The sequence below is a fragment of the Salmo salar genome, chromosome ssa03 (genome assembly GCF_905237065.1).
Source record: "Salmo salar chromosome ssa03, Ssal_v3.1, whole genome shotgun sequence".
In the NCBI taxonomy this organism is placed as follows: Eukaryota; Metazoa; Chordata; class Actinopteri; order Salmoniformes; family Salmonidae; genus Salmo; species Salmo salar.
Genome location: NC_059444.1, coordinates 59,799,413 through 59,823,202, shown reverse-complemented (window position 1 = coordinate 59,823,202; position 23,790 = coordinate 59,799,413). Strand labels below are relative to the sequence as shown.

The 23,790-nt window shown below is 47.6% G+C and overlaps 1 protein-coding gene across 1 annotated transcript in view; it reads right to left on the bottom strand.

Annotated features, from left to right (window-relative positions):
* Positions 1-1,699: 1,699 nt before the first annotated feature.
* LOC106600994 (rho-related GTP-binding protein RhoN-like) overlaps positions 1,700-23,790 on the bottom strand; it is a 33,365-nt gene continuing 11,274 nt past the window's right edge. The window contains exons 3-5 of the mRNA XM_014192826.2: positions 12,860-12,969; positions 9,867-10,001; positions 1,700-2,949 (exon numbers count right to left, since the gene is read on the bottom strand). Of these exons, the coding sequence (XP_014048301.1) occupies positions 2,680-2,949; positions 9,867-10,001; positions 12,860-12,969 (515 nt within the window). The 3' untranslated portion in view covers positions 1,700-2,679. The remainder of the gene's footprint in view (positions 2,950-9,866; positions 10,002-12,859; positions 12,970-23,790) is intronic.

Here is a 23,790-nt window from a genome sequence, read left to right as displayed (position 1 = left end):
CGAAATTACATTGAACCAATGTGGAATAGATGTTGAATTGACGTCTGTGCCCAGTGGGACAGACTAGTTACAGTGCTGCTTGAAAGTATGCGAACCCTACAGTGCCGGTCATTATTTTGGTATAAAATATACAGAAAATCTTTATCTAAACCCCAATTTGTAATTAAGGCATTCCAAGTAAATGACAGAAACAAACAAACCAAAATATTTTCATTGTTTATTTAACAAAAGTGGTTTATTTAACAGAAACTCAGATTTGATGTGTCCAAAAATATCTGAACCCCTTCAGTCAATAGCTTGTGGCACCTCCACTAGCAGCGATAACTTGGAGTAAACATCTCCTATAGCCAGTAATCAGTCCCTGACATCTGTTTTGAGGGATTTTTGTCCACTCCTCCTTACAGAACTCAGCCAATTGAGTAAGGTTTTAGGGGTGTCTGGCATGAACTGCCCACTTCAGGTATTGCCACAGCATCTCAATTGGATTTAGGTCAGGACTTTCACTTGGCCAATCCAAAACACAAATCTTCTTTCTGCTGAGCCATTCTTTGGAAGATTTGCTTGAATGCTTTGGGTTGTTGTCTTGTTGGATGACCCATTTTTGGCCCAGCTTTAGCTCCTTGACTGATGGCCTGACGTTCTGTTCAAGAATCTCCTGGTATACCTCAGAATTCATGGTTCCCTTAATGATGTGGAGTCGTCCAGGACCAGAGTAGGAAAAGCAGCCCCAGATCTTGACATTCCCACCACCATCCTTGACTGTTGGGATAAGGTTATTTTGGTAGGTAGGCAGTGTTGGGTTTTCGCCAAACCTAGCGGTGTCGATTGTGACCAAAAAGGTACATTTTGGACTGATGGGTCCAGAGAATGGACTTCCAGAAACCTTCAGGTTTGTCCAGGTGGTCTCTGGCATAGTTAAGACAGGCAGTTTGGGGTTTTTTTGACAGCAGAGGCTTCTTCTGAGCAACCCACCCATCAATAGCATTTTGATTCAGTGTTCTTATTGTTGAAGCAAGTTACCTGAGATGCAGCAAGGGAGGTCTGCAAATCTCTAGAAGTTATGTTTGGGGCTCTTGGGGATATTTTGGAAGGGCGTCCACTTCTAGGCCGAGTTGCTGTCATGTTAAATGCTTTTCATTTGTAAATTATTTGCAGAACAGTGGACTGATGGAGCTCAAATCTTTTTGAGAGGATTTTATAACCTTCCCCAGACTGATGTGCTCTCAGTACCCTCGTCCTGATGCCCTCTGAGATCTCCTTTCCTCTCGGCATGGTGTGCTTTGCATTCACCTGGATGGGTAAACACCAAACTGACCAGGTTTCTTATCTCTATTTATCAGAATCTCGCCCAAACTCTTTCCTAACAATCTCTCCTTTTGATTGGTTCATTTGGTACCCAATTGTTTACCCACCAGATTCTACTTACCGGCTTGATTTAACCAATGCAACTTGGGGTTCACTTATTTTTGCACCTGCAGTAATTCCTTTATCATTTTGTTCTTCTACTACACGCATGATTTTCTCTACACCAACATATGTCCGATCAAAAAGACTGATTCTGATTAAATGAAGATTTCATAGTAAAAACGTCAAAAATCTGTAATTGCACAAGGGGTTCACATACTTTCAAGCAACACTGTATGTAATGTTAGTGACTGACAGCAGTGATGTCTTCTCAAACACAATGAAGAGACATGGGTCAGAGAGGAAGTCTCTTCTCCCTACAGTCAAACTGTTGCTTTATTTTAGACTTTTAGAGAATGTGAAAATACAGTAAAATAGCTTTAACATTTTACCGCTATATTTCCCACAAAGTAACATCTTAACATAACGACAACAGCAATAGCTTCAGTGAATCAAGTTGACATGATCTGAGTTGACGCATTGAACAGTGTTAAATTATTATGAAAACAGATATGTAAAGTGACTTTTTTCTAGAAAGCACTTGTGGTTCGAATGATCTGAGGAAAACTCCACACATTCTTCATGTTGTTAACGCTGTCTGGTTACAAAAGCAATGTCAAACTGACTACTGTATTTCTGTCTGTCTGACCTACTCCCATCATTTACCCACTCAATAAGCGTCCCTTTTCAGCATTTGTAATTTTTTTACACGTTTCTATTCTCATATATGGCAACAGGAAGTATCAACACAATATAGCATAGCAACAGCAACCATGTCCATTGTCCACTGAGAAGTTTCTTGTTCCATCTTCCTGATCCAACTCCTCCACTACCTTCTCCACAGAAGGAAAGTCTTCTCCTCCAGCCATCCAGTAAAGATGGCTGTTGTGCCGTCCTTGTGTTAAGGATTGATCCTCCAGTCAGTGCACTCCACAAACCCTACCCCAGGACCATGCAGCACTTCCTATTTCCCTCCTCTCTTCTCTCCACCCTGAGACTTCGTCTCGAGAGAACCAGTCCACTTCACCGTCCATCAGTCCAAAAAAAATGTATAAACGTAAACAGCTCCAAAAAGATTCGCAAACACACACAAAAGCATATTTTTTCATTTTTTGTCCTTGTTCCTCAGCAGTGCAAAATGAGAATAATAGAGGATTTCTTTAAAAAATAAAATACAATTGAACAAAACAAAACCAATAAATAGAGTTCCTCTTTCTGTCATATATTTCTGTGTATCATACTGTACTATATATATATATTTGTCTCGGTGGGTCTCTACATGAGCACACAGCTCTTGGCCCGGTCCTTCTGCATGACAGGGGCAGGATCCAGGGTATCAGTCCGACCGGGCAGGGGGGGCAGGGGCAGCTGGGACACCCGTTTGAGGCCCCGGCGGGAGCTGCTGCGTTTCAGCTGAGGCTTGTGTGGCCGCCGCACAGACGCCAGCGTGGTGATGTGGAACACGTCCCGCACGCTGTTCTCCGACACCTTGGAGGTGCACTCCACGTAGGCTACCGCACCTATCTGACGGGCCAACCCACTACCCTGAGGGGAGGGAGGAGAGGAGGGAGGGGGGTTAGAGACCATCATCATCTTCAACAACATCAAGAACATCATCATCAACAATGTCAAGAACATCATCATCGACAACATCAAGAACATCATCATCAACAACAACAACATCAAGAACATCAACAACAACAACAACATCAAGAACATCAACAACAACAACAACAACATCAAGAACATCATCATCAAGAACATCAAGAACATCATCATCATCAAGAACATCAAAACAACAACAACAACATCAAGAACATCATCATCATCAAGAACATCAACAACAACAACAACAACATCAAGAACATCATCATCAACAATGTCAAGAACATCATCATCAACAACAACATCAAGAACATCATCATCAACAACAACAACATCAAGAACATCATCATCATCAAGAACATCATCATCAACAACAACAACATCAAGAACATCATCATCATCAAGAACATCAACAACAACAACAACAACATCAAGAACATCATCATCAAGAACATCAACAGCAACAACAACAACAACAACAACAACATCAAGAACATCATCATCATCAAGAACATCAACAACAACAACAACAACATCAAGAACATCATCATCAAGAACATCAACAGCAACAACAACAACAACATCAAGAACATCATTATCAACAACATCAACAACATCATCATCAACAACATCCTGCTGTTGTGAATAGTATCTACTGTTCTTCTTGAGGTACCATGACAGTTAATGTGCCATAACCTAGCACCAATGATCTCACATTACTGTAGTGAGATACAAACAGGAGCCACAGAGATGCTGCTGGTCTAAACATCATGTCTACAGCGCAGATGCAGATGCAGTTGAACCTGCCCTACAGCTAATGAATAATCCATGACTCTCTCTGTGTCTCTCTCTCTGTCCCTCTCTCTCTCTCTGTCTCTCTCGATCTCCTGCTCGCTCTCTCTCGCTCTGTATCTCGCTCGGTCTCTCTCTCTCTCTCTCTCTCTTTATCTCTCTCTCGGTCTCTCTCTCTTGCTCTCTGTGTCTCTCTCTCTGTCTCTCTCTCTCTCTCTCGATCTCCTGCTCAGTCTCTCTCGCTCTGTATCTCGCTCGGTCTCTCTCTCTCTCTCGCTCTCTCTCTCTCTTTATCTCTCTCTCGGTCTCTCTCTCTTGCTCTCTGTGTCTCTCTCTCTGTCTCTCTCTCTCTCTCTCTGTCTCTCTCGATCTCCTGCTTGGTCTCTCTTGCTCTGTATCTCGCTCGGTCTCTCTCTCTCTCTTGCTCTTTATCTCTCTATCGGTCTCTCTCTCTCGGTCTCTCTCTCTCTCGGTCTCTCTCTCTCTGTCTCTCGCTCTCAGTCTCTCTCTTTTTCTGTCTCTCACCCTCTCTCTCCTCTTTCTCCTACCAAGTTCTGGTGTTGCTGTTTAAACTGAGCAGAAAGCCCACCACAGAGAGCTCAGTGGGTCAGTTTTCCTCCCATTGTCTGGTACATATACACTACCATTCAAAAGTTTGGGGTCACTTAGAAATGTCCTTGTTTTTGAAAGAAAAGCACATTTTTTGGTCCATTAAAATAACATCAAATGTATCAGAAATACAGTGTAGACATTGTTAATGTTGTAAATGACTATTGTAGCTGGATTTGTAATGGAATATCTACATAGGCGTACAGAGGCCCATTATCAGCAACCATCACTCCTGTGTTCCAATGGCAAGTTGTGTTAGCTAATCCAAGTTTATCATTTTAAAAGGCTAATTGATCATTAGAAAACCCTTTTGCAATTATGTTAGCACAGCTGAAAACTGTTGTTCTGATTAAAGAAGCAATAAAACTGGACTTCTTTAGACTAGTTGAGTATCTGGAGCGTCAGCATTTGTGGATTCGATTACAGGCTCAAAATGGCCAGAAACAAAGAACTTTCTTCTGAAACTTGTCAGTTTACTCTTGTTCTGAGAAATGAAGGCTATTCCATGCGAGAAATTGCCAAGAAACTGAAGATCTCGTACAATGCTGCGTACTACTCCCTTCACAGAACAGTGCAAACTGGCCCTAACCAGAATAGAAAGAGGAGTGGGAGGCCCCGGTGCACAACTGAGCAAGAAGATAAGTACATTAGCGTGTCTAGTTTGAGAAACAGACGCCTCACAAGTCCTCAACTGGCAGCTGTATTAAATAGTACCCGCAAAACACCAGTCTCAACGTCAACAGTGAAGAGGCAACTCTGGGATGCTGGTCTTCTAATGTATTTGTCCTCTTGCTCAATTTTCTAATGATCAGTTAGCCTTTTAAAACGATAAACTTGTATTAGCTAACACAACGTGTCATTGGAACACAGGAGTGATGGTTGATGATAATGGGCCTCTGTATGCCTATGTAGATATTCTATTAAAAAAAATCTGCTGTTTCCAACTGCAATAGTCATGAACAACATTAACAATGTCTACACTGTATTTCTGATCAATTTGATGTTATTTTAATGGACAAACAATGTGCTTTTCTTTCAAAAACAAGGACATTTCTAAGTGACCCCAAACTTTTGAACGGTAGTGTATATGTATCTACTGTTCTTCTTGAGGTACCATGACAGTTAATGTGCCATAACCTAGCACCAATGATCTCACATTACTGTAGTGAGATACAAGCAGGAGCCACAGATGGATTTGGTACTGTAGATATGTGGTAGTGGTGGAGTAGGGGCCTGAGGGCACACAGCGTGTTGTGAAATCTGTGAATGTATTGTAATGTTTTTAAAATTGTATAAACTGCCTTAATTTTGCTAGACCCCAGGAAGAGTAGCCTTGGCCACCGCTAATGGGGATCCATAATAAATACAAAAAAATACAAAATACAGAGATGCTGCTGGTCTAAACATAATGTCTACAGTGCAGACAGTTGAACCCGCTCTACATCTAATGAATAATCCATGACTCTCTCTCTGTCTCTCGGACTCTCTCTCTCTCTTTCGCTCTCTCTCTCTCTATCGCTCTGTCTCTCTCTCGCTCTGTCTCTCTCTCGCTCTGTCTCTCTCGCTCTGTCTCTCTCGCTCTGTCTCTCTCGCTCTGTCTCTCTCGCTCTGTCTCTCTCTCTCTATCTCTCTGTCTCTGTCTCTCTCTCGCTCTCTCTCTATGGCTCTCGCTCGGTCTCTGTCTCTCACTCTGTCTCTCTCTCGCTCTCTCTCTATGGCTCTCGCGCGGTCTCTCTCTCTCACTGTCTCTCTCTTGGTCTCTCTCTTGGTCTCTCTCTATCGCTCTGTCTCTCTCTCGCTCTGTCTCGCTCTGTCTCTCTCTCGCTCTTTCTCTCTGTCTCTCTCTTGCTCTCTCTCTATCAATGGCTCTCTCGACTCTCTCTCTCTCTCGGTCTCTCGCTCGATCTCTCTCTATTTTTCTGTCTCTCAGCCTCTCTCTCCTCTTTCTCCTGCCAAGTTCTGGTGTTGCTGTTTAAACTGAGCAGAAAGCCCACCACAGAGAGCTCATTGGGCCAGAGTTTTCCTCCCACTGTCTGGTACATGTATATGTATTGGAGACTAGAGAGGAGAAACTAACTCTCTGTCCAAAGCCTGCCTGGCACTGTGTGCTGCCTGCTTCCCCCCAGGTCCAGTGTTAGCAAAGCTCACTGACTGAAAGGATACATTGAACAGATTAAGTTTCAGTTTAGAATTCTATGGTACTGTATTTGCCCTCTCCTTTCTGGCTAGCTCTCCTTATTCTGCATTAGATTATGCCTAGTCCGGATTAAGTCTGTTTCCCTGTTTTACTTTGGTTTGTCTTCACACCCAGAGTCGTATGGGGACAGCCCGGCACTAATGCAGTACCAGTTGAGAAGGCAGTACAATACATCTGCAATGGCCCTCTCTGGGAATTATACGCACTCACATACAGATGGGGCCTTTCAGAACCACAGGCCTGGTGTGATCTTATCAAGGCTCCTTCCTTACACAGTCACACAGTCACAGCAAAAGTCTCTATTACGTGGAAGCACCGATTTAGAGAAGGGAGGGAGGGAGGTAGTGAGGAAGGAGAGAGAGAGATTGAGAGGGAGGGAGATTAAGGAAGGGAGAGAGAGAGTGAGAAAGAGCGAGATTGAGAGGGAGGGAGACAGAGCGATAGGCGAGAGATTAAGGGAGGGAGAGAGATTAAGGAAGGGAGAGAGAGAGAGAGAGAGAGAGAGAGAGAGAGAGAGAGAGAGAGAGAGGGGGAGATGAGGAACGTTGAGAGAAACGAAAGGAGAGGGAGAGATGGGCCTGACAAGCAGCAAAGCTTTATCAGATCGTGGCCAGATTAGTGTGTAATGTGTAGGGTTCACCCTCTGGTCACCTCGCCTGTGACTCCTCAACTCTGCTACAGGAATTCAATTTGAGATCAACAACAGGATAACAAGCTGGGGGATATTGGATTAGATCAGCAAAAGTTGGTTGTTGGGAGCCTGCCTGGCGCTTGTACTGTATGTGACAGATTCCCTGGCAATTATAGACAGGTCAGAACAGTACAGTAGAGTTGCTGCCTCAGACAGAAATAGAGTATGACGTAGAACAAAAACACAATAGCCCTAACATGAGCCTCTGAAACATTGTCCATGAGCTTAATGGTATTTCACTCTATCTTTTGTTTGTCTATTATATTGACATGCTTTGTTTCTTTCCTGTTGCTTTTTTGGGGGATCTGGATCTGGTTTTTGCCCCCACAGCCAGCCACAGCCAGCCTACAGCCAGCCACAGCCAGCCCGCAGCCAGCCCGCAGCCAGCCCGCAGCCAGCCCGCAGCCAGCCCACAGCCAGCTCACAGCCAGTTCACAGCCAGCTCACAGCCAGCCCACAGCCAGCACACAGCCAGCTCACAGCCAGCCACAGCCAGCCACAGCCAGCCCACAGCCAGTTCACAGCCAGTTCACAGTCAGCCACAGCCAGCCCACAGCCAGCCCACAGCCAGATCACAGCCAGCCACAGCCAGCCACAGCCAGATCACAGCCAGCCACAGCCAGCCCACAGCCAGTTCAGAGCCAGTCCACAGCCAGTCATGGAAAAGGGTCTCGGTTCCCTGGGTGTATGGGGGGTGAAACAGCCCCACAGCCCCTCCACTCTGTGTATGTCAGACATGGGAGAGCATCAAAAAATAAACACGTAAAAAGCTGACTATTTCACAGATTTACTAACCAGTTTATCACCTTCTCCCTTTTTCCCTCCATCATTACCATGCCCCTGGCTAAGAGGATGTAGTAGCGTTCCCTCCATCATTACCATGCCCCTGGCTAAGAGGATGTAGTAGCGTTCCCTCCATCATTACCATGCCCCTGGCTAAGAGGATGTAGTAGCGTTCCCTCCATCATTACCATGCCCCTTGGCTAAGAGGATGTAGTAGCGTTCCCTCCATCATTACCATGCCCCTGGCTAAGAGGATGTAGTAGCGTTCCCTCCATCATTACCATGCCCCTGGCTAAGAGGATGTAGTAGCGTTCCCTCCATCATTACCATGCCCCTGGCTAAGAGGATGTAGTAGCGTTCCCTCCATCATTACCATGCCCCTGGCTAAGAGGATGTAGTAGCGTTCCCTCCATCATTACCATGCCCCTGGCTAAGAGGATGTAGTAGCGTTCCCTCCATCATTACCATGCCCCTGGCTAAGAGGATGTAGTAGCGTTCCCTCCATCATTACCATGCCCCTGGCTAAGAGGATGTGGTAGCGTTCCCTCCATCATTACCATGCCCCTGGCTAAGAGGATGTAGTAGCGTTCCCTCCATCATTACCATGCCCCTGGCTAAGAGGATGTGGTAGCGTTCCCTCCATCATTACCATGCCCCTGGATTAGAGGAAGTGGTAGCGTTCCCTCCATCATTACCATGCCCCTGGCTAAGAGGATGTAGTAGCGTTCCCTCCATCATTACCATGCCCCTGGCTAAGAGGATGTGGTAGCGTTCCCTCCATCATTACCATGCCCCTGGATTAGAGGAAGTGGTAGCGTTCCCTCCATCATTACCATGCCCCTGGATTAGAGGATGTAGTAGCGTTCCCTCCATCATTACCATGCCCCTGGCTAAGAGGAAGTGGTAGAGTTCCCTCCATCATTACCATGCCCCTGGATTAGAGGAAGTGGTAGAGTTCCCTCCATCATTACCATGCCCCTGGATTAGAGGAAGTGGTAGCGTTCCCTCCATCATTACCATGCCCCTGGATTAGAGGAAGTGGTAGAGTTCCCTCCATCATTACCATGCCCCTGGATTAGAGGAAGTGGTAGCGTTCCCTCCATAATTACCATGCCCCTGGATTAGAGGAAGTGGTAGCGTTCCCTCCATCATTACCATGCCCCTGGATTAGAGGAAGTGGTAGCGTTCCCTCCATAATTACCATGCCCCTGGATTAGAGGAAGTGGTAGCATTCCCTCCATCATTACCATGCCCCTGGCTAAGAGGATGTGGTAGCGTGCGATAAAAGGCCTTGTTTATCAAAGTTTGTTTTTCTATATATTCCACCTTTTCAAAACTGCATGAATATTTCATCTCAGGGTAAAATGTGGCTCGACTCCTGAGACATAAATCCTATACATACCTACCCCCCACCCTGCCACCACCTAAACCCCCTTTACAATAACCAAGCTCCACATCGCTGTCAGCCTATTAGAGTCAGAACGCCAACCTCTGCAAAATGTCTTCTTGGTGTGTTTCTATGTATAGGGTAATATGTACATAATGTATGTGTGCGTGTTGATATAGCAACTGTGGGTGGCTACATCAACGCTGGGTTAAGGGTTAAAGCTAGTTTGACAATGGGTCGGCTCTGTCTCGCTCTTCTCCCGTGCGTGTCTCATTATAACTCGATTGGCTCCTCTTTCTCTTTTTTTAAAGACCCGTCTCCTTCCTGCTATGTTTTTCTCTCACTCTTTCATTTTCTTCATCCCTCCATCCTTTCCCCACTGCTCTTCCTGTGCTCACCTGTTCGTGTGTGATGGGGATGAGGCGTTGCTTGGACAGCTCTCTCAGGGTGCTCACGTCTGTCCTCATGTCCAGCTTACAACCCACCAGAACCACCTTGGCATTGGGACAGAACTCCTGGGTCTCCCCCTGCCACTGTGGGATGGGTACACAGACAGGAGCATGTTAACAAGGACACATAAAGAGAGAGGTAGACAACAGACAGACAGACAGACAGACAGACAGACAGACAGACAGACAGACAGACAGACAGACAGACAGACAGACAGACAGACAGACAGACAGACAGACAGACAGACAGACAGACAGACGTTAACAAAGAAACAGAAAGAGAGAGGCAGACAGACAGACAGACAGACAGACAGACAGACAGACAGACAGACAGACAGACAGAGGTTAACAAAGAAACAGAAAGAGAGAGGCAGACAGACAGACAGACAGACAGACAGACAGACAGACAGACAGACAGACAGACAGACAGACAGACAGACAGAGGTTAATAAAGAAACAGAAAGAGAGAGGCAGACAGACAGACAGACAGACAGACAGACAGACAGACAGACAGACAGACAGACAGACAGACAGACAGACAGACAGACAGACAGACAGACAGACAGACAGACAGACAGACAGACAGACAGACGTTAACAAAGAAAAGGAAAGAGAGAGGTAGACAGACAGACAGACATACAAACAGGCAGACAGACAGACAGACAGACAGACAGACAGACAGACAGACAGACAGACAGACAGACAGACAGACAGACAGACAGACAGACAGACAGACAGACAGACAGACAGACAGACAGAGCATCAGTAAATAGCCAGCAGCGCTCATCAGTCAGGTCACCTCACCAGCAGGATATTCCTATGAAAACAGTGGAATGACTCCACACAGAGAACCTTTACATTCTCTGGCCCAAACTACCCTGACCTGCGACCCCCAGGACTCTACCCAGGCCACTTAGCTCATAGAGGAAGAGGGTTGACCCTGGCCCCTGTTAAGCAAAGAGAATAAACCGTTTCTTTGTCTCACCTAAATCTCTCTGTAATAGACATTAGGTTATCTCATTAGTCTAAACTAATGTAAATGAATGACTTTGCTTCCGTGGTCTCCCTGTGAGACTTCTGTTCTGTTCCCTGTGTATTTGTGTGAGTCTCCCAATATAGCTTCACGCAGTTAGATGAATACGCAGATCTATGATTAGACCTCAGAGGAATCTATCATTTCACAATAATAGGGAAACTGTTTCAACGAGCTCCCCATTAAATCAGTGCCCTAAATTCTCTTTGCCAATTGAGTGGTTTGGGGATAAGACTTACCAATCCAATAGAAATGGAGGAGAGAGATTTCTGTGTGATATAATACAATGGCATGAGATTAATTGCATTTCTTTCTACACGCTGGCTTGAGTCAATAGAGCTATTTTAGGTAGAGTACAGAACAGAAAACCCTGTGCAGTCCAGTTGAAACAACACCCTGTGATATTAAATGTCATCGTTCAGGCTTCAGCTGGAAAATTAATTCTGCCTCCCTTCTGCCACACAAATACCAAATAACCCCCCCCCCCCCACCCCCCACCCCCAAAACATCCACCATGTCTGAATTCAACCAGGAGCCACATGCAGAATGCAGGGGTGTGCGGCCATCCGTCAAGTGTTAAACAACCTTTGACCCCCCCCCATGCTCCACCCCATCTCTTCTATACCATCCAATCACGTTGCACCCCCATTCTCAATCCCCTCCCGCTCCTGTCATCTGATGACCTTGGTGACAGGCAAGGTCACAGAGGTCAAGAGTCTAATTTGGGACGGTGATTGGGCAACAAGTTTCCATTCGCCCCCAGGTTTTAAAGATTACCGGGGCGACAGCTAGGGGTCAGGGGGTCATGGCCACCCCCTACCAGGGGATTCATGGGAAAACCAAAAGCCATGTCGACAGACGGGGGCACGGAACTCTGAGACTGAGACGGGTGGGTAGATCCAAGGTGCCGTGTGGGTTAGCTCTACAGAGCCTGTGGCTGGGGGCGTGTTTTACCAGCTCCCCTCAGACCACTAAACACGTCAACAGAGCCGCCGTGGGAATGTCTTTTACAAGGTCCTGAGCTCACAGGAGGAGACCTTTGAAGGTCTTTTACACACACACACACACACACACACACACACACACACACACACACACACACACACACACACACACACACACACACACACACACACACACACACACACACACGACTGCTTTATATGTGTAATGTTACAAATTTACTGACGCACGCAAACTCTCTCATGAGAACAGCTATAAAACATTCCCATGACCACGTCACCACCCCACCTCCACACCTTACCACACTCTGGCTGGATCCCTCCCCAAGTATCAACATCTCACACCGCAAATCCACCGTAAAAACGTTAACTCTCAGCATCTGTCCTGGCTTCTCATTTAATATGAAAGTCCCATAAATGCTCAGATTCACATAAATACTCCGTCGCCTTAAACAGCTGCTCTTTGATTGGTTGTTGCATAGCTAATCTGCCATTGCTGGAGCTCCACTTCAAATCCCACCCCAACCGGGCTCTAAGGCCTCCTCTCATTCTCCAGTCTGACCTCTCATTCCAATAGGGGTCAAGGGGTCAAGTAGCCCTGCTTGTTTCATGGGGATAAAGGGAGGTAGCTCTTACCCCCATCGTGACATTATTCTATTGTTGACAGGTAAGAATGTGTGCTGGCTATAGATAGCATGGGAACTCTATATGAGAAGGGAAGGCAGAATAGTTTGGATGAGAATGTTAATAAAGAACGTTCTCTAATGGCAGGGCATGTTGTTTACATACCCTGGTTGTGAGGAGGAGGAAGAGGAGGAAGAGGAGGAAGAGGAAGGGGGGGTTGGAGGAGGAGAGTGACGGAAAGGAGGAAGAGGAGGAGGAAGAGGAAGGGGGGGTTGGAGGAGGAGGGTGAGGGAAAGGAGGAAGAGGAGGAGGAAGATACTGACCTTCTTCAGAACACTGTCCAGAGTCTCTGGGCGACTGATGTCAAAGCAGATGAGCACAGCGTCTGAGTCAGGATAGGCCAACGGCCGCACGTTGTCATAGTACGAGGAACCTGCGGACACACAGACGCGCATACAGTTAGTCCCAGTCAGTACACTAGACACTTTATGTAAGGTCCCTTTACCTCATTCAACCCAGATGATTCTAATAGAATGTGAACGCTTGGCAGCCTCTGTACACCCTGGAAGACGAAGCTGTTTAACAAATGGGCATTAACATACTGTACACTTAACCATTCCATCAGGGAGTATCACAGCTTCACAGCACACACACTCTCTGCTGGCGCAAACACCTGTTGATATAAACAGCTGTGGGCAGATGGGAGAGTGTCCTTAATCTGTGACCCTCCCCCTCCCCCAGTTTAAGAGGCGGTAGGGGGTAGGGAGGGGCATTGGGATAAGCACACACACACACATGAACTGTAGTTGGCAGAGGAGCTAGGTCCCTTTCCACATACTACATCCCTATCCCAAATGACAATGGTCGCCGGTACAAAGAGCAAAGCGCTTTCTCGCTCTCACTTTCTCTGCCGCTCCTGAGATTTCTCTCTCTCTCTCACACACACACACACACACACACACACACACACACACACACACACACACACACACACACACACACACACACACACACACACACACACAAACACACACACAAACAGACACTCTATTTCTCCCCTTGGAACTCAATCTTGTCCATATACACATCTGACTCTTCACTCTCTCTCTCTTTTCTGTACCTTCATCCGTTTTGGAGGCAGAGTGGCACCACAGCAGAACAGCAACCACTCTTTTCTCCCTCTCTCCTCTCTCCCATTCCCTTTCTCTCCTCTCTCCATTCCCCCTCTCTCCTCTCTCCATTCCCCCTCTCTCCTCTCTCCATTCCCCCTCTCTCCTCTCTCTCCATTCCCCCTCTCTCCTCTCTCTCCATTCCCCCTCTCTCCTCTCCCCATTCCCCCTCTATCCTCTCTCCATTCCCCCTCTATCCTCTCTCTCCATTCCCCCTCTCTCCTCTCCCCATTCCCCCCTCTATCCTCTCTCCATTCCCCCTCTATCCTCTCTCTCAATTCCCCCTCTCTCCTCTCCCCCATTCCCCCCTCTCTCCTCTCTCTCCATTCCCTTTCTCTCCTCTCTCCATTCCCCCTCTCTCCTCTCTCCATTCCCCCTCTCTCCTCTCTCCATTCCCCCTCTCTCCTCTCTCTCCATTCCCCCTCTCTCCTCTCTCTCCATTCCCCCTCTCTCCTCTCTCCATTCCCCCTCTATCCTCTCTCTCCATTCCCCCTCTATCCTCTCTCTCCATTCCCCCTCTCTCCTCTCCCCATTCCCCCTCTATCCTCTCTCCATGCCCCCTCTATCCTCTCTCTCAATTCCCCCTCTCTCCTCTCCCCATTCCCCCTCTCTCCTCTCTCTCTATTCCCTCTCTCTCCTCTCTCTCCATTCCCCCTCTCTCCTCTCTCTCCAATCCCCCTCTCTCCTCTCCCCATTCCCTCTCTCCTCTCCCCATTCCCCCTCTCTCCTCTCTCTCCATTCCCCCTCTCTCCTCTCTCTCCATCCCCCTCTATCCTCTCTCCATTCCCCCTCTCTCCTCTCTCCATTCCCCCTCTCTCCTCTCACTATTCCCCCTCTCTCCTCTCTCCATTCCCCCTCTCTCCTCTCTCCATCCCCCCTCTCTCCTCTCTCCATTCCGCTACTGCTCTCATTAGGAGGCTTGTAAAACTCCCTGGGCTCTGAGGGATCCTTGCTAGGGATGTGGCTGTGGGTTCCTTCCTGCCTCCCCTGAGATATAGGCAACACAAGCCTACATCCCTCTAGAGCATGGGAACAGAAACTTGTTGGAATGGACACAAGGAATCTGACTCTGCTATTGCTTTTGTTAGGAGACAGACTGGCGAGAGAGAGTGAGAGAGAGAGAGAGAGAGAGAGAGAGAGAGAGAGAGAGAGAGAGAGAGAGAGAGAGAGGGAGAGAGAGAGAGAGCGAGAGAGCGAGAGAGAGAGAGAATATAAAACAGGGGAGAATAAAGACGTAGACTAGATTTTAACCTGAAATGTCAACTGAAATGCCACCAAGTTAGAGCAGTAGAAGCCTATACAAACAGCCTGTAGCTGATGTCTGGCATGTAGAGTAGAGTGATGTAGACATTGTTACTGTACATGGCCTCAACATAATGCCATGGCAGGCTATTGAAGCAGCACAGGCTTTCTGTGCCAGTGAATTGGGCTGGACACAATGGTAGTTGCGGCTGTTTTAGCAGTGCTATGTTCTCTTTGTTTGTGGTGGAATGAGGCCTGTACAATGGCTGCACGCGGTGCATAGCCCTACCCATTCAGCTAGGCACCCTGCCCTGACCTGAGCCATCCCCTCACTGGACAATGCAACAGGCCCCTGTCCTAAAGGGTCAAAGGCTGTTACCCTTCAGTGAGAGAGAATGTGCATGTGCGAGGGTTGGCCTTTGTACGCTTGAGATTACGAGTGCACAGGAAGGAAGCTTTACAAATGTCTTATTTTTAATATAGCCATTGAAAAGTTTGTTAGACGTTCTTTCATTTAGCTTCTGCAGCCAGAGCTCACTCTTCCTGTTTCTCCCGTCCTGCTGTTCAACGGAGCAACAGAGTAACACAGAACAGAGTGACATCTCAAATACAAACAGTGGGGTCCCAGACAAAGCCAGGGATTGTATCTCAGAAAAGAAGCAGTCCTCCCAGTAGCAGGAAGTCAGTCATTAGGAAACTATCACATGGACAGCAGGTCCACCACTCAGCAGTGTATCAAACAATGCAGGGCCCTGATTGGTCACAAGGTATTGTAATGCCAAAGGTGATCTTTAGTATGTATCACATCACAACAGGCCTGCAGTGAGGAAAGAGGGAGGGAGTGAGGGCAGAGGAGAGAGGGAGGGACTGTGTTAGGGGAGAGGAGAGAGGGAGGGAGTGTGTGTGTGAGGGGAGAGGAGAGAGGGAGGGAGTGTGTGAGGGGAGAGGAGAGAGGGAAGGAGAGTGTGAGGGGAGAGGAGAGAGGGAGGGAGTGTGTTAGGGGAGAGGAGAGGGGGAGGGAGTGTGTGAGGGGAGAGGAGCGAGGGAGGGTGTGTTAGGGGAGAGGAGAGAGGGAGGGAGTGTGTGAGGGGAGAGGAGAGAGGGAAGGAGTGTGTGAGGGGAGAGGAGAGAGGGGGGAGTGTGTGAGGAGAGAAGAGAGAGGGAGGGAGTGTGTGAGGGGAGAGGAGGGGAGGGCAACAAAAATACTTAATGACTATCACACTGGGCTGAAGCTAGGGCAAAGAGCAGAGGGATGAGAGAGGGGGGATCAACCAGTCAATCCTACAGATCAGCATGATTGACAGGCAACGGGCACGGCAGACCTAGTCACAGAACCTCAGAGGAACAGAGAAGCCACCTCAGCACTTTAACAAAGTCAGAAAAGTCCTCTGAGAGAGAGAGAAGGGGTGGGAGGGAGAAAACGAGGAAGGAGGAAGAGTACTGTGTGTAAAACAACCCGAGCAGACACAAATAAAAGCCAATCACCATAACCATCATCATCATCAGCAGCAGCAGGAGGAGGAGAGATGCTGTTTTTGACACTCACAAAATTCCTCAGCGCCTATTGCCATTAGCGAGGACCCCCTTAAACAGTTTGATAGGTGCGAGAGATACGGTGGGGATGGGGGGTGCGATGGTGCAGAGAAGGGGGGGGGGGGGTGCTGTGCAGATGGGTTATGAAAGTGTTGGACGGGACAGAACAGAGAAAGAGGTATAGGACCATTACAAGAGGCATGAAGATGGGGCTCACGCCGTTGGCTGTGAGATAGAACAAAAGGTCAAGTGAATTCCAGTCAGGGACGGGAGGAGGGACAAGACGGATGGGGCAAGAGGGGGGAGGGGTACAGGCAGAACCTGGCCGAGCCCACTCAGGACTGGCACTGCCAAAGCAAACCTGCCCGTTGATACCAAGGACGGGCATAAAACACCCCAAACAAAATGACTAGCGTTAGCATTATCCTGATTTAGCACTATCCACCACCGACAGGAAGTAAGGATGGCTGTCTTTATGTCCACTGTACTAATTAGAGAGAAAAAGAGGCATGGCAGAAGAGAAAGGCCTCTGTCTGAATGGAGGATACAGAGAAGCCAAGAGGCCAGCCTTCTCAAAGGCCATTAACATCCCAAGGGACTTACAGTATAGTAGTACGATACAGGCACAGATTCACTGGAGTGCTAACACACACTATCCAGGCCTAACGGCCTCTGCTATGACTTCATTTAAGCCTTGACTGTTAAGTCCCTGGATATAACTGTGAGCAAGGGACTGCTGCCACAAAGAGATGTGTGCCATGACTTCCTGATCAGACCATATTGTGACGAGATACAGTCATTATATTGTTCATGTTTTAGGAACTTTGATAACAAGTCAGTCTGTGCTGGAAAAATAAATCCTGATATAACCCTTGATTGTTGTTGCTGTGAATAGGGGCGACACTGTCCAATTTTCTTACCAGTTTTCGAGAGAAAACTACTTCATCAAGTATAATGCCTGTTTTGGGTAAAAGTATCAAAACATAATTGTATATAATTTAACTTGCGTGTTGAAGAGCTATATTGCACCATTACCAGGACGATTACGCCCCTTTGAACTGGGACATGTCTGGTTACTAGTGGAGACATGAATCATGGTTAAAGGGTTTTTGCTGGGTGCAGAAGCAGCTGAGAAAGAAGCCATTGTAATGGCTTCCAGCAAAGAGACGGTGAAAGAGCAGCCTTTGCCCAGAAGTCGTCTAATGAGCAGAGGGCAGGGAGTCCACAGCAACAAACACCGGCTGATTAGACCACACACACACACACACACACACACACACACACACACACACACACACACACACACACACACACGCAGACACAGATGCAGACACACACACTGCCATTTTCTCAAATACAGTGACTGGTGAAAACTGTGCTGGGTCCATCGAAAAAGTATAATCAATCTAGCCATAGCCCATACACACAAACACTAAAATATACAAATGTGCTCACACATACCACTCTCTTTCTCTCTTTCTCTCTAACACCCGCAGCTGTTTTCCCATTTAAAACCACCTTCAAAGTGCAGCAAAACATTTCAAGTTGTGCTGACTGTGTAGCATAGCAACCTGCAGCGACGCAAATGGCTTCTTTGTGCTGCCCCCGAAAGGAGGTAAGAGACGGAGGGAGCGAGAGAGCAGGGGAACGACGGAGACGGGGAAAGAGAGCGAGGACGGAGTGTATCCACAAGGAGCTGATGCATTGATGGCAAAGAGGTAACCAAGAGGAGATGGGGAGGGGGGGAAGAGGAGAGGAAAGAGAGGGGGATCGGGGCTCTTTCACTGCAGATGCCCAGAGTCTTTAGTAATGGGAGGGGGGGGTTGGCCGATAGCCTTCCACTCAAGAAAACCTCATGCTCGAAAAACATTGCTTACAGAGAGAGAAAAGCATTGTGTCTTGCCAGACCGGACACCTTTAGAGAGGGCTTGTACTGCAGGCTACTAGACGCCAACCCAGGACGTTATATAGTGCATCTAGAAACAACATCCTTTCATCATGTCCTACAAAGCATTCTGCTGGGTTGGTCTGTTTCCCCTCCATTAGTTCTAAGGTTTGAGCACTGTGGGTGTTGCACTTTTCCCAGTTTGACACACACACACACACACACACACACACACACACACACACACACACACACACACACACACACACACACACACACACACACACACACACACACACACACACACACACACACACACACACACACACACACACCGATAAAGAATCTGGTGGTCTGAAATACGGTGTGCTATGTCAGGTTGTCAAAGGCTCTAAAGTGCAGGTGGGACAGTGGACTGTGGGTTAAATGGCCATTAACCTCCCCAGTCTGTGGTCCCCTTGCCAAGGATATTGATCAAAGCTATACTGGCTCCCTCTCTCTCTCCCTCTTTCTCTCTCTGGCGGAAATAGAGCCTTTGAAGGTTGCTGGCTAAGCCCTGGTGCAAGGATCTGACTCAAAGCCCCACTGTAGTGGAGTTAATGCCTGTGTCTCTCCCACTCGCAGGTTCAAAAGCAGGGCTGTCCGCTGACAGAGCAGGTTGGGGACAGAGGGGGACGTGGCCGCCAGCCGAGAGCTGGATTACTGTCTGTCTTCTCTGGGCCTCTGGGAATATGATGATGGAAACTCTTCTTTCTCTCTCTTCTCATCCCTCCTCTCCCCCCTCTCTTCATTTCATCTCCTGCTGTTTGATCTCTCTCTCTCTCTCTCTCTCTCTCTCTCTCTCTCTCTCTAATATCTCTCTCTCTATATATATATATATATATAAGTGTGTTAATATTTTTTTCTGTCTCTATAGAGACTAAGTCAAGCTGTGTTGCTTTCGATCACTCTCTCCCACTATCCTTGTCTCACTATGGCTCTCTGTATATGACATGATTCTCCCTGGCGGAAACCTTCAATCTTCTTCCTTCTATTGCTGTTTTTCTCTCACTTCTCCCATCTCTCTCTCTCTGTCTTTCCTTCCCAGTTAGTGTCCAACTGAGGAACCAATGTTTTCCAATGAACTACTGTGTATTCCTTGTTTATGATGTAACCAATTCTTTGAGTTCTGTTTGCTTTACAGTACTAAAGGCTTTATTAGGTCCAGGTCTTCGTTAGACAATCAATCATGGATGCATATTCTGTCTATGTACAATACATGCACACCTCCCCAGTGTGCTTGTATTGTCTGATGTCATTTACAAAATAAAAATAGCCTCCAACACTCTACTCCGCAAACTGGATGTAGTCTATCACAGTGCCATCCGTTTTTTTATCACCAAAGCCTCATATACTACCCACCACTGCGACCTGTATGCTCTCGTTGGCAGGCCCTCACTACATATCCGTCGCCAAACCCACTGGCTCCAGGTCATCTATAAGTCTTTGCTAGGTAAAGCCCCACCTTATCTCAGCTCATTGGTCACCTTAGCAACACCCACCCGTAGCACGTGCTCCAGCAAGTATATTGCACTGGTCATCCCCAAAGCCAACACTTCCTTTGGCTGCCTTTCCTTCCAGTTCTCTGCTGCCAATGACTGGAACGAATTGCAAAAATCTCTGAAGCTGGAGTCTTATATCTCCCTCTCTAACTTTAAGCATCAGCTGTCAGAGCAGCTTACCGATCACTGTACCTGTACACAGCCAATCTGTAAATAGCACAACCGACTACCTCATCCCCATATTATTACTTACCCGCTTTCTCTTTTGCACCCCAGTATCAATCCAGTATTAATGCTAAATTGAAATTATTTTCACCTCTATGGCCTATTTATTGCCTACCTCCCTACTCTACTACATTTGCACACACTGTACATAGATATTTCTATTTTTCTTTTCTTTTGTGTTATTGACTGTACGTTTGTTTATGTGTAATTCTGTGTTGTTGTTTTTGTTGCAATGCTTTGCTTTATCTTGGCCTGTCACGTTCTTGGAAATGAGCAGACCATGAGTATAGTTCCACATATTTATTTAAGTAAAACATACAAAACAAAATAACAAAACTTACAAAGACCATGAGGACGTAGTGCCCAAACACACTAACAATCAATCAATATCCCACAAAACACAGGAGGGGAAATAGCTACCTAAATATGATCCCCAATCAGAGGCAACGATAAACAGCTGCCTCTAATTGGGAACCATATTAGCACCAACATAGAAATAGACATACTAGATCACCCCCTAGTCACGCCCTGACCTACTACACCATAGAGAACCAAGGGCTCTCTATGGTCAGGGCGTGACATGGCCAGGTCGCAGTTGTAAATGAGAACTTGTTCTCAACTGGCCTACCTGGTTAAATAAAGGTGAAATAAATAAATAAAAATAAACACGCTTTGTTTGGGTTTGCTCAAGCATAGCCTCCCTCACACGAGGAATGATGGGGAACGATGAGTCACTACGAAGCAGTACGAGCTCTTTGGAGAAGCTACACCAAATAACACCATTCAAACAGACAAGGGGCATTTAAAGACAGCCAGAAGAACAAAAGGCTTTGTGTTTCCCCACCTCCACCACTTAGACCTCTTAATGCCAACCACGATGATTCTAACATCCCCTTTCCAACACCCAGCTTCACGTCACGTCTTGAGATAACTTCTCTGCTCTGCTCTGGGCATGTGAAAGCAGAGTAGGGTCCACAGGGAAGGGAGGAGAGGGAAAGAGGGTATGGAATTGGAATTGAGAAGACCTGGGAATATCCGGTTTCACTCCCTGAAGAGATTATGTGTTGATCCGATTAGACAAAGGGCCTGTGGAGACAGGTTGTAAGGCAGGCCGCCCCCTCCCTGGTCCTTCACAGCACCTCAGAACAGTCCACAGCTGAGACACGGCTAAAGCACGGAGGGATGGAGGAGGGAGGTATACTGCAGACTGCAGGCATGGAGGTGGCCAGTGTTCAGTTGCTTCACAGACAGCCGGCCTGTAATTCTGTGATTACCATGGCCTAATGGATTCATCTCTGAAGAGGCCCCGCTCTCTTCTCTCTCTCACACACAATCAAAAATCCACCTCCTTAGATTCCCTTTCCCCTGTAAAACACCATGCATCACCTCCTTTTATAGTCATCTCTTTTCCATTTCTTTCTTTCCTTGGTTGAGGGAAATTCATGTGTTGGAATACTACTAAGAGTGGGTTATTTCCGTCCAAGGCTGTCTGTTGGATATTAAATAGGAATTGAAATAGGAATGTTCAGACATCTATCACGGTCACATAAAAGACAGCTTGTGAGAGGAAACGGACATCCTCTCCACTTCTATCTCCCCCCCCACCCCCCAGCCATCCAAGCGCATCCCTATCATAGCCCTATCTATCTTTGCCCCACTCTGTAGGGTCCCTAGGGAGGGCTCGAGTGGAGATGATGGGCACAATTTCCCTCTCTCCTTTGAGTACACTTCCACTCCCCCCAAAGACAGCAGAGAAAGAAAGTGATAGAGAGGGAGAGAGAGCGAGAGAGAGAGAGAGCAAGAGTGAGAGAGCAAGAGTGAGAGAGCAAGAGAGAGAGAGCAAGAGAGAGAGAGAACATCTGATCTTGTTTTTAAATATAGTCATCCATAAATGATGGGAGCTGTGGAAGGAAAGTGGGAGAGGTTGCGGGTTAGGGGGCCACGGGGGTAAGAGACAAGCCCAGCCATATCCCCTTACACTGAGAGAGGGTCTCATCCAGTGGAGGTGGTGGTAGCCAAGCGGCGGTGAGGGCGAGGGCCAGTCACCGTGCTGTTCAAAGTGCCGTGATCAAAGCTGTCACCACGGCAAGTTATGCTGCCGCTACGCTTGCCGCCCGGAGGGACAGGCCCGGAAACTCCGTGTCCCAGAGTTCCCTGTGTGCGCTGCATCCTGCCACCCTGGGAGATCAACACTCCTTCACTGCTGGCGGAGGATAACGAACAAGTGTTTATGGAAAGTCTGAGAAAATCAGATGACACTCAGAAACTCCAAATCAATCAATCAATCTAATTTATTTATAAAGCCCTTCTTACATCAGCCGATGTCACAAAGTGCTGAACAGCCTAAAACCCCAAACAGCAAGCAATGCAGGTATAGAAACAACGGACTAATCCTAGTTTTTGCCTATACTGTTACTGAATGCCCTTTATTTGACTCCATTTGGGATCAACAACACACCACTGTGGCACTGGAGTCATAGGATCATACAGAGGATCACATTACTATGGTTCACTGAGTTATAGAGGCATGCTTAGAATACACTTCCTGTGTATAGGCCTGTGTCTTTGGCTGTTTATTCTTGGCTGGCAAATGTCTAAATAATGTGTGTGAGTATCTGTGAAAGAGATAGAGTGCGTGTGTGTAGAAACAGTTTGTAAACAGTCAGTGTACGCGTGAGTAAGTGAACGTCTCCCACGGGACTGGAAATCCTTCCCAGAGGGCTGGGCTCAGAGGGGTGGTCCCAGAGGGCTGGGCCCAGAGTGCTGGGCTCAGAGGGGTGGTCCCAGAGGGCTGGGCCCAGAGTGCTGGGCTCAGAGGGGTGGTCCCAGAGGGCTGGGCTCAGAGGGGTGGTCCCAGAGGGCTGGGCCCAGAGTGCTGGGCTCAGAGGGGTGGGCCCAGCCGGGGTGGGCCCAGAGTGCTGGGCTCAGAGGGGTGGTCCCAGAGGGCTGGGCTCAGAGGGGTGGTCCCAGAGTGCTGGGCTCAGAGGGGTGGGCCCAGAGTGCTGGGCTCAGAGGGGTGGGCCCAGAGTGCTGGGCTCAGAGGGCTGGGCTCAGATCCAGATGTATACCTCTCCTTCTTCTGTCCCTTATCCCACTATTCACTGGCACGAAACACGATCCCCTCTTAGCTCTGAGAGCATTCTCTCCATCCTGCCCTCTCCGACCCCCTCCACTCCACTCCCCCCTCAGTCAGTCCCAGCTGCTTCCCATCCTCATTGTGCCCTGAGCCAAGCAAACACCACCCCAGGTCCAGCCCCCCGCCCCCCTCTTTTTCTGTGATTGATTGCAGGGGGATTATTTTGGGATTGTTTGACATTTGGCTTCTGGATCAAATTGGGCATCGGATGCCTGTATTAAGGTTGCCATGTCTATTCTCAAGCGTCTTTTGTCTATATATAGTCCCCAGCAGTTGATAGGGTCGGCAGGTAGCCTAGCGGTTGAGAGCGTTGGGCAAGTAACCAAAAGGTCACTGGTTCCAATCCCTGAGCAGACTAGGTGGAAAATAAATATGTCGATGTGACCTTGAGCAAGGCACTTAACCCTAATTGCTCATGTAAGTCGCGCTGGATAAAAGTGTCTGCTAAATAACTACAAAGTAAATAGGCTAGCATGTGTACAAACCACTGGTACTGAAGATATCTAGCAGGATATACTGATCA